Below are 13,859 nucleotides of genomic sequence, written 5' to 3'. Positions count from 1 at the left end.
TCACTGTACATACTGTGCATTATTAACTGCTTCACTAATTTAAAAAAGCCGTTTTAAATGAATTTGATAAGATGATGAACTCTATTACTTAATGGTTATTGCAATTCATAGTAACAGGTCACTCATGTCAACTTGAACAAGAAGCAACAAAATAAATATAACATGTATTTTATTAATTTCAACAAACAGTGATAAGTGGATGAAAGCCTTCAGAAGCATGCCTTATCCATGTATTGGACCCAACTTTGAAGAAATATATCTTTCTCTCACAGATTTAGTTTTTCCTCCTCAGTGATTGTTGCCGCATCCAGAATGCTGACATATTTACAGACTTTACAATGATGCTCTGTACAAAATAGAGAAATTAACTTTTACAAAGGATTCTTTAGAAAAAAAAAAGAAATATCAAATATCTGAGTATTAAAAAAAGAAAACATTATCATCTATTATCAATGATTTTTCTAAACAATGCATTAATGTTAACATTTTTTTCATCACACAGCAAGTTTACATGCATTTACAACACTTAGAAACCCTTGACATTTGCACATCAGTGACACTGCATACAGCGTAACATTGTTTTTTTAATCTTAGTCCACAACAAGCTTTGCGAAAATATGACTATTCAGCAACATGTATTGGCCTAAGATGTCAGATTTTTGTTTTACTTGTTTTAATGCAGACTAACTGCGAACTATTTCCACCTCATCTTTTGATTTTTTTAATCTTCCTTGAGGGGACTGTTGTGATTTGGCGCTATATAAATAAACTGGAATTGAATTGCTTTTTATTTCGTTTTTTATTGTCATTTGACGATTTACAAGTCCAGCTGCATTACTTTAGTTGCCATTCATAAGGACAAAACACATCAGCTAAACTTATGAACCCTGTCTTCAATGTATCACCAAACGAATCCTCCTCTCTTTAAGGCTCTGTATCTCCAGCTGACACTTTTATCTTGTGGTGCAGTTTGGTCCGAATTAAGAACTCAAAGCCCAACCATATGAAAAAACAGTGTTTGTTTGTGAATTTCATCATTGCTGATTGCCAACACCAGTAGAAGTTGCTGCATAGTCCCAGTACACTAGTAAGCAAACACAAATCACAGCTACCACAGAACAACAGGCACAACAACCAGTGAATGAGAAGCTGGAGTTGATGGCTTTAATTAACCTGCAAAACAGATCAGAGAGGGGCTGGTAATACAGTCTGATACCTCACATATTTACAGTAATCAAAGTCAGCATGATGTCAGGGTAAGAGTCCCAGACACTTGACATCGTTTTTGCTCTTCGATGTCTTTTCTTCAATCAGCTTTTTTAGTTTGCATATGACCAGTAAGAGCTGCAGATTAGCTTGAAAATTTAAAACCAGCCTTATGCAATAAAGCAAATAAGCAAGAAGCATCTCAGACATAATTTTTTAGACTTTCTTACTGAGCTGTCTTTAAGTGGTCCAACATTCATTTACAGGTTTTACTTCGTATGAAGTTTAGTCTGAGCACCGAAATGTTGGGGATAAAGAATTAATTCAACACCACTTGCACAATCTGTCATTTACTCCATAGGGGGCTTGTTTACACATATCTACACCAAATTCTTCATAAAGCATTTTAAATCTTTGTTTTTAACTCTTGCCTTGGAATAAGCATTCTCTACTACTTGATTCTGCGTCATGTGCCCAAAATCCTCTCAAACGTAAATACTGCAGGACATCAACTCGGGTATATACCGTATAAGATCTTACATGACTTCAGCCACTACAGAATGTCTTTAATAACATCTCCTATGAACTGTCACACATTTTCTTCCAAATATATTTCATATTTCTTTTGTGGTTGACAGAAATTACAGAAAACGTTTTGCTAACCTACCCAGAACATCTACACAGCTTTTATCCAACACTAAAACAGTTTGGGACATTTTTAAAGAGCACCATGAGTACCGTACCTAAATGAAATTAAGCATGAGTGGGGAGAAAATGTTCTTTTTGTTTGTGAAGCGCGTAAAAAATGAAACAGAAACAGGCAGCTCTAAAGCCACCCTGCTCAGCCATTAATAAAATTGTTTAGCAGTAGAACTTTGATAAGGCTTACTTTAAAAGCACCTCCTACATGACTGTTATACGGCTGCTGTATAGGTATTTTCTATACATTCATAGTTGAACTTAAAACCCTAACTTGACAGTCAATATGCATGATTACAGTACAGTATTTGGTTCAGTATATTAGATATTTGCACCAACTAATGTAGATAAAGTAACTGCAATGCAATCTTACTGTATTTACAGAATATACACAGTAACTAGTCTGAATGTTTGGGGAAAGACTTGAAATAGATGTGCCTTTTCCTACATAAATGTTCTAGAGAAACAATCTTGAATTGGATTTAAATAACATTTACTCATTATGTTTTCATTAGAGGTTGTTTGTTAAGTTATATCATCCCTGTGTAGTAAGTATCTAATACCTGATACATATGGCGACATTGGCGGCACTACTTAAGTAGCGACTAAAACAAAATTAAGTGTGCAGCGACAAAGTGATGAACTTACATCACTGATAAATAAGTTCTGTTTTATGCAAAAGAGTATGACAGCAGATTTAACTCATAAACTATGAAAATGATAAAGAAGATGGGAAAAAGTAAAAATATATTTTGAAAATTCATCTTGGAGTGTTCAGATTTGTTTTTTTTGCTGTGAAACGTAACCATGATGAACTGTAATATATAATATAGAAAGCTGAAGAAACAGCTTAGGATGCGACTGTCTTAGGATGTTATTGATAAAAGCACCAGTATATTCTGCTTAAGTTGAGGTGACATTGATGTCTTTGTCTTAAGGCATATCATAAGTTTCACCTGCTCGGGCTGTAGAGTTCAGGATTGCATATATGTAAGATTTGGCCTTCAAAGACTGATACAGTAGATATGTGCCAAAGAACTTTGCAAGAAAGACTGGTATCTGTGATGCTGTCATACTCTTTTCCAATGGCTCTTTTTGACAAACACTTCAAGGTGCCCTTGAGCATAAAACAGGATTGACCGTGTGTTTTGTTACAGAAGTCCCCTGAAGCTGAAGTGCTGAGCTGATGGACTTCTTAACAATCCACTAGCACCAATCTAAAAGTACTGAGGGCTACCATACTGGTAAAGATATCTGATTTATGTGAAGTGATTCTTGAATATATAGTTAAGTAAGAGAACATAGCTTTTCATTTAAAACGTGTGAACAGTTTTTTTGAAAATACTGAATGGGTTAAATGATTTGGATTTAATAAGTCATATTTTCAAACTTCTCCTGCAGGAATGATGGTTTTTAATAGCCCCACAACCATTTCTGAGGGTCCATTTGTTCCTGAATATGCACTGCAAACACTGCAGTACAGTAAGCAAAAACCAAAAAATTGGAGAGCTAAGTGTTTAGGTGTGAGCTTTGTATTCAAAGTTTAGGCAGGCTAGGGTCTTCTTTGTCTGGTGATTCAATGAAATTGGCAGCCTCTTGAAGTTTCAAAAGCATTGCCATCTATAACAAAACAAAAGAGAGATTTGGGAAATTAGAACTTCTCCAGTTTGCAGATCAGTTTAAGAAATAATAGAAAGTATTGGGACACTGTCTCTATTACCAGAGGATCATTTTCCATGGAGCTGGGCGGAGTCTCCTTGTGAGGCCTCTCCTCACTTGGCTGGCAGGGGCTGCTGGAGCCGATGCTGGGAGGAGGTAGGTGGAACAATTTTGCCTGGTCCTGCTGGGCAGATGGCCAAGGCAGGGTTCCCCTCACCCACTCCACTGGGTCCTCCCATACTGCCTTTTGGCCATGGACCTGAGGAGTCACAACATAGCACCAAAGTAAAATTAGACTACAGCATTTCCTGTGAAAAGAAAGTCGATGGTGCTTTCAGAGACTGATCAAACTGCAAATTAATCTTGACCAAGTTTTATTCCAACAAGAATTACTTATTTTTTGCTGTTATGGCTGCACTAATCAATAAAAGCTGATTAAAAGTTTTCACTTTAAATGATTAAAGTGGTTCACCTTGATGCCATCCTTGGCCCCTTCTTGCAGGTATGGTATGATAGAGTGGTTCCAAAGATCAATGAACCATGATCGAAACTCATCCACTGTGACTGGACAGGATAAGAAAAAGCAAGGGCCTAAAGAGAAAAAAGCAGAAAGAAGAGTGAGAATGCAGCAACAACTGTCACATCAAAACTAAACCTGTTTCTTCATTCCTAAAGTTATCCTCTCTCAAGTGCTTCATACCTATGAGGAAGTCCGATGTGCTGTGCTTCTCTAGGAAGGTGTGCAAATGATACCACAGTTTGGGAACCCAGTCTAACACCCTGATTAGATCCTCATTGGTCAAGTTCCTCTCATCTTCGGACTCCATCAACTTCCTGTGCAAATATCGCACAAGGAAACCATTGGCTGGCTCCACATTATTGGAGAAGGTCACCATCCTGAGACAATGAAAAGCATATTTGCATGTCACAACACTAGACTTAATAGTCTGTTAACAGCATATTTCATTATTCAAGCAGTTTTACCTTTAAGCTACACCAACATTAGATACATTCTAGTTTATAGTTAATATTAAAATGATAGGAATGAGCTATTCTTTATAAACTACTATTAATGTTAATATTTATAAAGAAGTCATTTTATTTTGGTCTTTTGGCTTTTGGAAGGCTATCATTATCCTCTTACTTATAGTACTGGGACAGCATTACTGAATGAAGCATGCAAAAATGGTTCAACCAGCATTAATTGTTTCAACAGGTTATTGCTATATTTTAGTTACATAGTCATTTATAACCAACCTGAAGCTGAGATGCAGGCCATGGTTTGCGGTCATCTTCACTGGCTGATTGCTTGTTCCAACGATGTAAGGGCTAAACAATATTGCACAGTTAAGTCCACATTCAGCACCTACATAATTATGGTTTATCAAGTTGTATTCATGGAGAGGAAGTTTACCATTTGTGATATTTGCAGGTCAGAGCACCATTGACAAGTTCACTGATGGAAGCAGGATCATGAATATCATCCAGAATAACCACCAATGGTATTTCCGTTGCACTTTCACGGTCTATTTGATTAGCTAAATTAGAAAGATAAAGCTGCAGATCCTACAAAGAAAGAGACAGAGATTGCAATACAAGATGATAAGAGTAAAATCATGCTGTTGCAGACTGGACAAACTCAGTCTGTGGAAGAAGAATTGTGGGGATTTTTAGTGGCACATCAGTTTCTATTACCTTGCATGACTGGCGGTGCATGTTGAAAGTGACCACAATGCCATCCGTGACTTCGCGAGCACTGCGGTCCACCAGGTACTCAGCCAGCCGGGAAGCGAGGTACGTCTTCCCAGTGCCACTCGGCCCAGACAGGATTAGACGACGATGTTTGAGTAGAAGACTTATGTAGTGTTGCATCATGGGTTTGGGAATGAGAGTTTCAAATACCAGGCTGTCCACACACTTCTCCTTCAAACCTGAGCATAGTCAAGGAAAGAAAGAATGACTTGCAGGATCAACTGCTGTAATAAACAATAAAGTTGATGACTATCTGCTAATTACATTGGATGCATCAGAGATGGTGATAAAGTGCAGTTTGATACATGATATTTAAGTGCTTGATTGGAATTTTGTTAATATCTATACCAGAAAAAACACACATTGCAAAGAGGACTGGCTTCAGTCAGAAGATGTTGTGAAAACAGATTTATATTACTTCGCACGTCCTTCATATTTAGCACAGAGCTCAAGCATTTCACTCTGAAAATAGTTCTGCATCAAGTGTAGGAAGTCTTTGCACCCCCATCCCCCAGCCTGCAGAAGTGCAATCTTCCTTAACATCTATGGGGCCCATGTGTCTGACGCTGGTCGACCAGCTGGGCCTGACTGCCCTGAGATCATGTTACTCAGATCCCTGTCTGGGCTGCCACTGCTTTCCCAGCTCTCCGAGCACTTGGCTCCTCGCATTCCTGCATGCGAAGGTGGAGCGGGGTCAACCACCAAACCAGAACCATGACTGTTCCCACCGATCATCACTCTGGTTTAGAATCACTGATGGGCTCAACATATGTGCAACTCAACAAAACAAAACAGTGCTAAAGGGTAAATGCATATACCTCAAATATATAATCCTAGTGATAATGCTAAGATCACAACCAAGTGAGCCTCTGACAACAGGTCACGTTGTTGTTTACATCTGTTTAGACATCACCTTTGACCTTCTAGATATAAATCACATCATTTTATTCTATTGATATTTGTTGTTATAATATACATAGTAATGCATCTGAATTCTTGGATTAAGGCCAAAAAAATCATTTTTGGGGGGTAAAACAAACAAACACTTTTGACCATTAAATTCTAATTAGTTCTTCCTTAAATATAATTCAGTGTTTGAATCAGACAGACATATGGATAACATGAGAGTATAGTGTTTCAAGTCACAACTGTCAAAAATAATTTAAAAAAAATAAAGTTTGGGGAGAAATAATGACCTCATCAGCTGCTTTGACCGAGAATCAGAAGAGTGCAGTTAATTGGTTTTGGCCAAAAATGATTGTAGAGAAATTGACTCAAGCTAAAGAAAAGCCTCATACAAAAATCATTGTGAATTAAGAAATTTGAATGTTGAATTCCAAACTTTACGTTTCAATACTGATCTGAATGAATTTACTTCTAATTCTGTGAATAAAACATATCTTAAATTTAGTAGAACTTTTGAAGTTATACATTTTCTGCAAACCTTTCAGTGCCACTGTAATGCCACTGGGGCCTCGTGACATGCAGCGAGAGGGCTGTGTCTCAGGAGCTTCTCCTCCCAGCACTCTCTTAATGTGGCCCATACTGTAACTGTAGATGGAATCTGTAGACAGTCCCAGACTGGAGGTGGGGTCCACCTTGGCTATATATACCTGGAAGAAAAAGTAAAGAAAAGCAGAACTGAGTAAAACTAAGTAAAGAAAACTCTGTGACGACAAGAAGAAAAATATGTACAGTATAACAAAAAATTACAGACTTTTAGAGGTATTCCTCCACACAACACATTTGGTTTTATTACCACCACACAAATAAAATGAATGATATTTCAACCCCATTACCCTCATAACAAAATCAGAAAGTTATTTTAAGTTTACAGATGCAGCTCAAAAACTAGAATTATGAAAAAGTTTGTAATTTCCATTTAGTCTATCATATATTAAATTTTCACTTTATTAAATAATAATTGGAAATATCATTGTTACAATTACAAGCATTTTTCAATATTAGTTTTGATAGTTAAACCTTAAAGCTCCTACCATAAAAATAATTACTCAAAAAATTTGAATATTTCAATTCAAGTTTAAGTAAAGTACTATTAAAATGGTATGAATACTGTGTACCTGTCATTTCAGTTCAGTATATGCAATCACAATCATGCAGAAGACTACCGACTTCACAGTTGTCCAGACGATGATCACTGACATTTTCCACAAGGAGAGTAACCTAGCAAAAGTTATTGCTAAAAGACTGACTGTCTTCAGAGGCTGTGCTGAAGCATACTAATGGAAAGTTGACTGGAAGGGAAAAGGGAGGTAGAAAAAGGTGTGCAACCATCAAGGATGTCCTTAGTCTTGAGAGGACTGTTGAAAAAGTCAATTCAAAAACTTGGAAGAGATTCACAAGGAGTGAAGTGAGGTTAGTTTAAGATACAGATATCTTCAGAAAAGGTGCTACAACTACAGCTGGACTTGACTGTTGCTCAATGGTACAAAGTATCATTTTTTAGATGACAGTATACTTTACATTTCAAAGATTTACTGTCGACTGTTTGCATTTTAAAAATCAAGTCCCAAGAGTCTGCAGGAAGAGTAGAGAGGTGGAGAATCCAAGATGTTTGAAGTCCAGTGTGAAATTTCCACAGTCTATAATGATTAGGAGTGCCATGTCATCTGCTGGTTTTAATGGTGGTTGCTGATCCATGATTAGGATACTACAGATGGTGAACATTTCTCTACTATAAACTCTTTTTGATTGATCTTGGGAAAATCATAATAACTTAAGACACTGGATTTCTAATTTTAATGAGCTCTAAGCCAGAATCATCAAAATTAAAACAGAAATGGCTTTAAATATTTCACTTTATGTGAATGTAGAAGATATGAGTTTTTGAATTAAATACCATTTTCAGAAGCACTTGTATGTATGTTTTCTGTGTCTTATTTTACACCTCTGAACAGCCCTCTTGATGCTCCTCTTGATGCTAAAGTTAATGTGACAGCTGAATTGTAAATGTAAGCATGCTTCAAATTTGCATTCGACTTTTTAACAGTTGCAGTGAGTGAAGATTTCTCACCTTAAAAGCCTGACTGACAGCTGAGTCAAGCATCACCCAATCCATCCTGCCATTCACTCTGACAGTGCCAACAAAGAAATCCTGCTGTTTAACCTCCTGTTGACACAAAGTAAAGTTAATAGGTGATTAACAGGTGACAGATGCACTTAAGAGGAAAGGAAGGATTTAGAAAAAGCAAATTTACAAAAACATACATCTTTAAAGACACGTAGATCTGCAACACAAACCACGACCCTGACACGATGGTCATCTCTCTGTGAGGAAAGGCTGAGAGAATCTGCAGTGTGGATGTCTGCTAAGCAGTAAATCAAAGAGTGTATAAACAGAAAAAAGAAAGCTTATGAGGCATCTGCAACACAAGTTGAAACAAGCAGTGTTAATTTTGCATTATATTCTTTATCTGCTGAACTGTAATTTTAAAAGATCATTTTTAATAGACTTCAAAATAAAAGCATGGATTTTTACATCACCATGCATTAAATGACTACACAAACAAGTAATGGATTTTGACTGCCTTGACACTCTAACTTTAATTTTCATTGTTATCAGACATTTAATCTATGTGCATATAGATTCTAAATAATGGCATGAGGCAATTATAGGGATTCTGGAAAATCCAATGATTTCAGTGATACATGCTTATTTTCACTGTTCTGTTTTGGGTTTTTTAAATCTAAGTAGTATACCCAGTTATCTGACTCATTGTTGCATTCTGACTCCTATAAATATAAATGTCAAAGACCGAGCTATACCTGAGCTGCTCCCCTCACTCAGCCCTCTGCTGTAGCTTTTAGGCACGTGCATGGCTACTGACTGTCGGGGTGATGAGCTTCCCAGAGCAGTCAGACCTGAGGACTGGGAAACAGAGCTGGAGGGTCCAGGAGATGGACAGGGAGACAAAGTACCTGTCTTCAGATGGTTGTTCTCAGCCTTCAGGTTTTCGATTGTCCTCTATTAAAAAAAAAAATAAAATTACAGATCACTGCAATGTTTACCAATTGCAAAATACAAAACACTAAAGGTTAAAATTTTTACATAAACAAATCAACTTGTCTAGACAAAAATCTTCATAAAATAAACATCCAGCTGGAAAATTAAATGCACTTTGAGGCCAACCTTTTTATAAAACAAACAAAAAACAAAATCACACATACCTGCATGTTGTTCATGGCCTCCTGCAGCTGCTCCAGCTGATGGGCCGAACTCAGAGCCTCGAGGCGGATGTCTGTCAGTTTACGCTCCTTCTCCCACAGTTCTGTGCGCAGGTCTGTTACAACCTTATCATCACCTGCCTCACTCCCTTCAGAGAGTCTGGTGACAATGAAATTATGGGAAAATTATCATTATGGTACTGTAGCAGGGATCAGAGGAATGACAGGAAAATAACAATTTTACAGAGTTCTGTGATAATCTGTTATCACATCTACGAGAATTTTGTATTTATTTATATTGTGATTCAATACCTTATTTGTTATGCTTATAAATAAAACAATGATAAAGATCCTTGTATGGTACCTTGAAGATGATGCTGAGGCTGAGGATTTCATTGACACCGGAGGGTTATCTCCATCATGGTGGACTTTGGGGGAGGAAGGTGCTGAGGATTCTGGGGTGGCAATCTCTTCAATGTCAGCATATGGCCCAGTTGGCTTTGAGCCCTTCTTACTAAAAGCCTTGTTGAATGAGCTGCGTAACTGTTGGGAGAATACATGAAATCAAGATGTAATAAATAACAAGCCTGGAAAAAAACAAGAATAAAAGTAAAAGACAGCTGAAAAGAAATTCTTAAAAAGTGATTGTAATGACCTGAGAGTTCTCAGAATGTGGCTTTTTTAAACAAAAAGTAGGCAAATATAAATTTCAAAAAAAAAAAAAAAAAAGTTGGTGAAATGTTAGATTTACAGCAACCGAGTTTAATGAAGCTATTTGGTATGTCGGGAATTTTCAGTTTTTGAAAATTGTAACAGTAGTTTGAAGTCCACAAGACAATAAATTTAATAATAAACATTTCATAATAAAGCATGATCAAATCATACAGTAATTGTGTATGTTTGAAAAACAAACAAACAAACAAACAAAAAAAAGGGGATGACAGAACATTTCCCAACATTTAGGAAGTATGACTCAAAGCACATGCAGGCTGGAGTGGAAAAGGTTTGAGTTTTATTTATTGTAGCAACATCACTCACCTCAAAGACCTAAAATAAAAAAGCGGGGCAGCATGAGGGAGAGACCAGAGTTATATTTAATAAGAAAGATGGAACAGGACAGGAGGTGGATCACACATACACACACACACATGCAGGAGCGTAAAGTAGGACAAGAACTGACTAACTTTTTCAGACTGAACACACAAGACACAATACAACAAGAAAAAAAAGCAAGACATGTTCATTCATTTACAATATTCATCCATATAACCATTGAGCTGTATTGTATTAATCACAATTAAAAGTAATTATAATTCGATAGCTCCACCATACATTTCAGATGTTATATGTAACACAAAAAGAACAAAAAGACCCAGTTTTATCAACACAATCACTGAATTTGGCCAGTCTGATCAATTTGGAATCACTAAAATAGATAACTGATTTCAACTGATCTAATTTTAGAACATTTTTAAAGTTCAGTTCCAAAATTGATACCAGTATTGTTAGTTTCATCTTGTTTCCCGATGATTTGTATGAAACTATGAAATGTATGAAAATGTATTTGTTTTTCCTGCCATATATTGTCCTGCATACACGCCATACAGGACGGTACATTAAGACTCCCAGTGAACTTCTTATGCACAAATTTAGTCAGTGACCAGTATTTCCTCACCCAGCTCTTCTTCTTCTTCTTCTTGGCCTCCTGCTCCTTGAGGCTGCCCATGCTCGAGTGGCTGGTGGTGCTGGTAAGACTGGAGAGGCTTTCTGAGGAGTTCTGGCGGTTGATCTGCAGCTCTGAATACCCAAAAGAAAATAGAAGAGTTGAACAAGGAGACAGAAGTATATGACAGTCAAAATCCTACTGTATATCATACAGCGCAGTCTGTACCTTTAGGTGTGATGTCCGGATTACTGAGGGCCCCCTGAATGATTTCCTGGGCTTCAGTATTTTTGGCCTTCAGAATGTCAATGGTGTCCTTCAATTCAGTAAGCTCAGAGTCCTTAAGGAAACATCAGTATGTAGTCATGTTAGTTGATGGGTTAGTAACTGAGCCAAGAATTTTCTGTACCGAGGACTCTGGAATGCCTCTTAGCTTTCACTAAGGATGTCAGGTTGTGTTGAGTGACAACATCGAAATCCTATCATGACTCACATCTCATTTTCATGACAACTATGCAACTTGGTCTCTTTTTCACTCACAAAACTAACCTAATGAGCAGAGTGCATAGTTTATGATTAACGTCACTGGAATGTATTTGCTGATTATGTAGTAATTTCTGTCTGCTTTCAGCCGTCATGTAAGAGATTGTTTATGGCATGTTTCTAGTGTTACACACTTTTCTCATCAAATTTCCTCATGTAAATAAATGGAGACTGGCACAGACTTCGCTACCGTTATAGTATTCAATCATCATTGTAATATCGCCAAAATACCTTCTGATCTGATGAGACAGACAGTGTCTGCAGGCGTGCTGTCATCAGGGCCAGACTCTGTTCAAATGCTGCGACCAGATTAGCCTATGAGAGAAAGACACAGAGTTAAAAGGCTACAAAGAGAGTGTGTGTGTGTGTGTGTGAAGGATGGTGAGGCAGCAGACAGGTATGAGTCACCAGCTGAAACAAATCGATTTGCAGCCTCACACACTCACACCCCGTCAAACAAATAGCTTTCTTCATCTGCTGGGAGAGGATGGAAGGGATGGAAGAGTCAACAGCTGCGGATGATGTCAGAGATAAAAAAGGACATTATGGTAATGGTGGTAAGGTTCAAGGGGATGTAGGACTACGGGACAAACGTTGTTAACCTCAAAAGCCACGGATGACAGAATCACATTTAATTAGTTAACAGTTATATGTGAGTTTTAGTTTGTTTTACAATAAATAGTTTCTACAAGCATCTTTGTGCAGACTAATTTTTTCAGTTGTTTTAGAATACCATCCATGTCCAAAAGTCCACTTGTTACTATCCTCTGGTACACATTTAGAGCTACTTAAAATACATTTTTTATCTCATACTGCTTGACTCATCCTTAGGTTTGCTGCTGACCTCCTCAGAAGCTTTTAAAGCTCTCCTAACCACTTAATTAAAGAGCAGTCAGCTACTGAATTATGGCTAAGAGCAGCAGACCTTCAGCAAACCTAATATGTTACACTACTGGAAAGACGTTCCAGTAAAACTCATGTCAGCCTACAAATCTAAAACCTAAAAGTAAATAATAAGTCAAAGTTAGAAAAGTCTAACTAGCATTCAAATTGGAAGGCTTACGCCACACCACAACACAAGACCACCATGTCAGATGTCACAAGAGAGTGAGACAGGGTGCTCTGAAAGTAACTAACAAACCTGGCCTAGCTGCTACACACAGCATCCAGAGGTACAGGACATTGGGAGGCAGGCAGAGGGCAGCAGTGAGTCCAGCAGTCAATGTAGCCCAGGTTGTAAAAGAGAGGGATAATGGTGTTAGGAGAGCGAAAACCTCTTACAAAAACATACGGACAAACACACGTAGTTCCCCATACATACATCAAAACATCCAGATTAGTCAACAGCAAAGCCTGTTAGTGCATGTGCAAAAGAAAAATGTTGTATACTGGATCAGAAACTGCAGATTGAAGGGTCACAAGCTGTACAGTAAGATAATTAAAAGTAGCTGGGATGGGAAAGCTGCTAGAAACAAAGTTACAAGCGAGTACCTGGGTGTAGGGTTACATGATTTTATTTAAGAGGAGAAAGATTTTAATAAATGCGGGGGGGGTAGTTAAAGAGAGAGAAGACGTAATATGGCCTAAGTGCAATTGGGGTGGTAAATCTTAGGTTCTGTGGCCAGCATGCTCTTTAAGTAGAAGCCAGAGTTACAGTTAGACTACATTAAAGTTAACTGATGTAGTTTTTTATTTTCTTAGGTTAGCAAAGATTTACACACACAGATAAGCCTCACAAAACTGCGGGTACACCTGCTTTTAGTTGGTTGTGGGACAAAAGTTCAATGACTTAAATCAAGTGGAATTTACATTTGTGGTTGAGCACTTTGAGAGAATACCTGTTATGTGGCCAAGTTATTATCAGATTAACTTTGGAAAACAGACAAAAACTGAGGGTGGAGGGATACAGGAGGTAGGGGTAAGGCTTACGTACATTAGCAGAAAGCTGCATGGTCAAGTTGGCAACCTTTTCCTGGGAGGATTCCAGCTCCCGTCTCAACTTGCGGATTTGCTGTAGACAAATAGTAAATCAAGTTTGAACAGTATGGCCACAGCACCGTACACAATACCTCAGACATAAAACCAGAGCTGATGAAGATGTTAACACAAACTTTGATAATGACAATGCAGTAATGGAATGTGTTAAATGCAT

General features: G+C 37.6%; 1 protein-coding gene across 15 annotated transcripts in view; it reads right to left on the bottom strand.

Moving 5' to 3' along the window:
- Window positions 1–152: 152 nt before the first annotated feature.
- The window catches only part of nav1b (neuron navigator 1b), a 66,120-nt gene continuing 52,413 nt past the window's right edge, over window positions 153–13,859 (bottom strand). For 4 of the 15 annotated variants that reach the window (XM_025907115.1, XM_025907110.1, XM_025907119.1 and 1 more), the window contains 19 exons: window positions 13,641–13,718; window positions 12,849–12,860; window positions 11,939–12,022; window positions 11,393–11,504; window positions 11,177–11,298; window positions 10,540–10,548; window positions 9,866–10,044; window positions 9,505–9,661; window positions 9,103–9,301; window positions 8,545–8,645; window positions 8,351–8,446; window positions 6,761–6,929; window positions 5,260–5,495; window positions 4,979–5,130; window positions 4,822–4,893; window positions 4,265–4,461; window positions 4,037–4,155; window positions 3,626–3,823; window positions 153–3,525 (listed from right to left, as the gene is read on the bottom strand). In XM_025907115.1, coding sequence (XP_025762900.1) covers window positions 3,442–3,525; window positions 3,626–3,823; window positions 4,037–4,155; window positions 4,265–4,461; window positions 4,822–4,893; window positions 4,979–5,130; window positions 5,260–5,495; window positions 6,761–6,929; window positions 8,351–8,446; window positions 8,545–8,645; window positions 9,103–9,301; window positions 9,505–9,661; window positions 9,866–10,044; window positions 10,540–10,548; window positions 11,177–11,298; window positions 11,393–11,504; window positions 11,939–12,022; window positions 12,849–12,860; window positions 13,641–13,718 — 2,376 coding nt within the window. In that variant the 3' untranslated portion in view covers window positions 153–3,441. The remainder of the gene's footprint in view (window positions 3,526–3,625; window positions 3,824–4,036; window positions 4,156–4,264; window positions 4,462–4,821; window positions 4,894–4,978; window positions 5,131–5,259; window positions 5,496–6,760; window positions 6,930–8,350; window positions 8,447–8,544; window positions 8,646–9,102; window positions 9,302–9,504; window positions 9,662–9,865; window positions 10,045–10,539; window positions 10,549–11,176; window positions 11,299–11,392; window positions 11,505–11,938; window positions 12,023–12,848; window positions 12,861–13,640; window positions 13,719–13,859) is intronic. The other 11 variants (XM_025907117.1, XM_025907113.1, XM_019359057.2 and 8 more) reach the window with 7 other exon arrangements.

Source organism: Oreochromis niloticus, linkage group LG5, assembly GCF_001858045.2.
Source record: "Oreochromis niloticus isolate F11D_XX linkage group LG5, O_niloticus_UMD_NMBU, whole genome shotgun sequence".
Lineage (NCBI taxonomy): Eukaryota > Metazoa > Chordata > Actinopteri > Cichliformes > Cichlidae > Oreochromis > Oreochromis niloticus.
The sequence above is the reverse complement of the archived record's forward strand: the minus strand, read 5'-3'. Positions and strand labels throughout refer to the sequence as shown.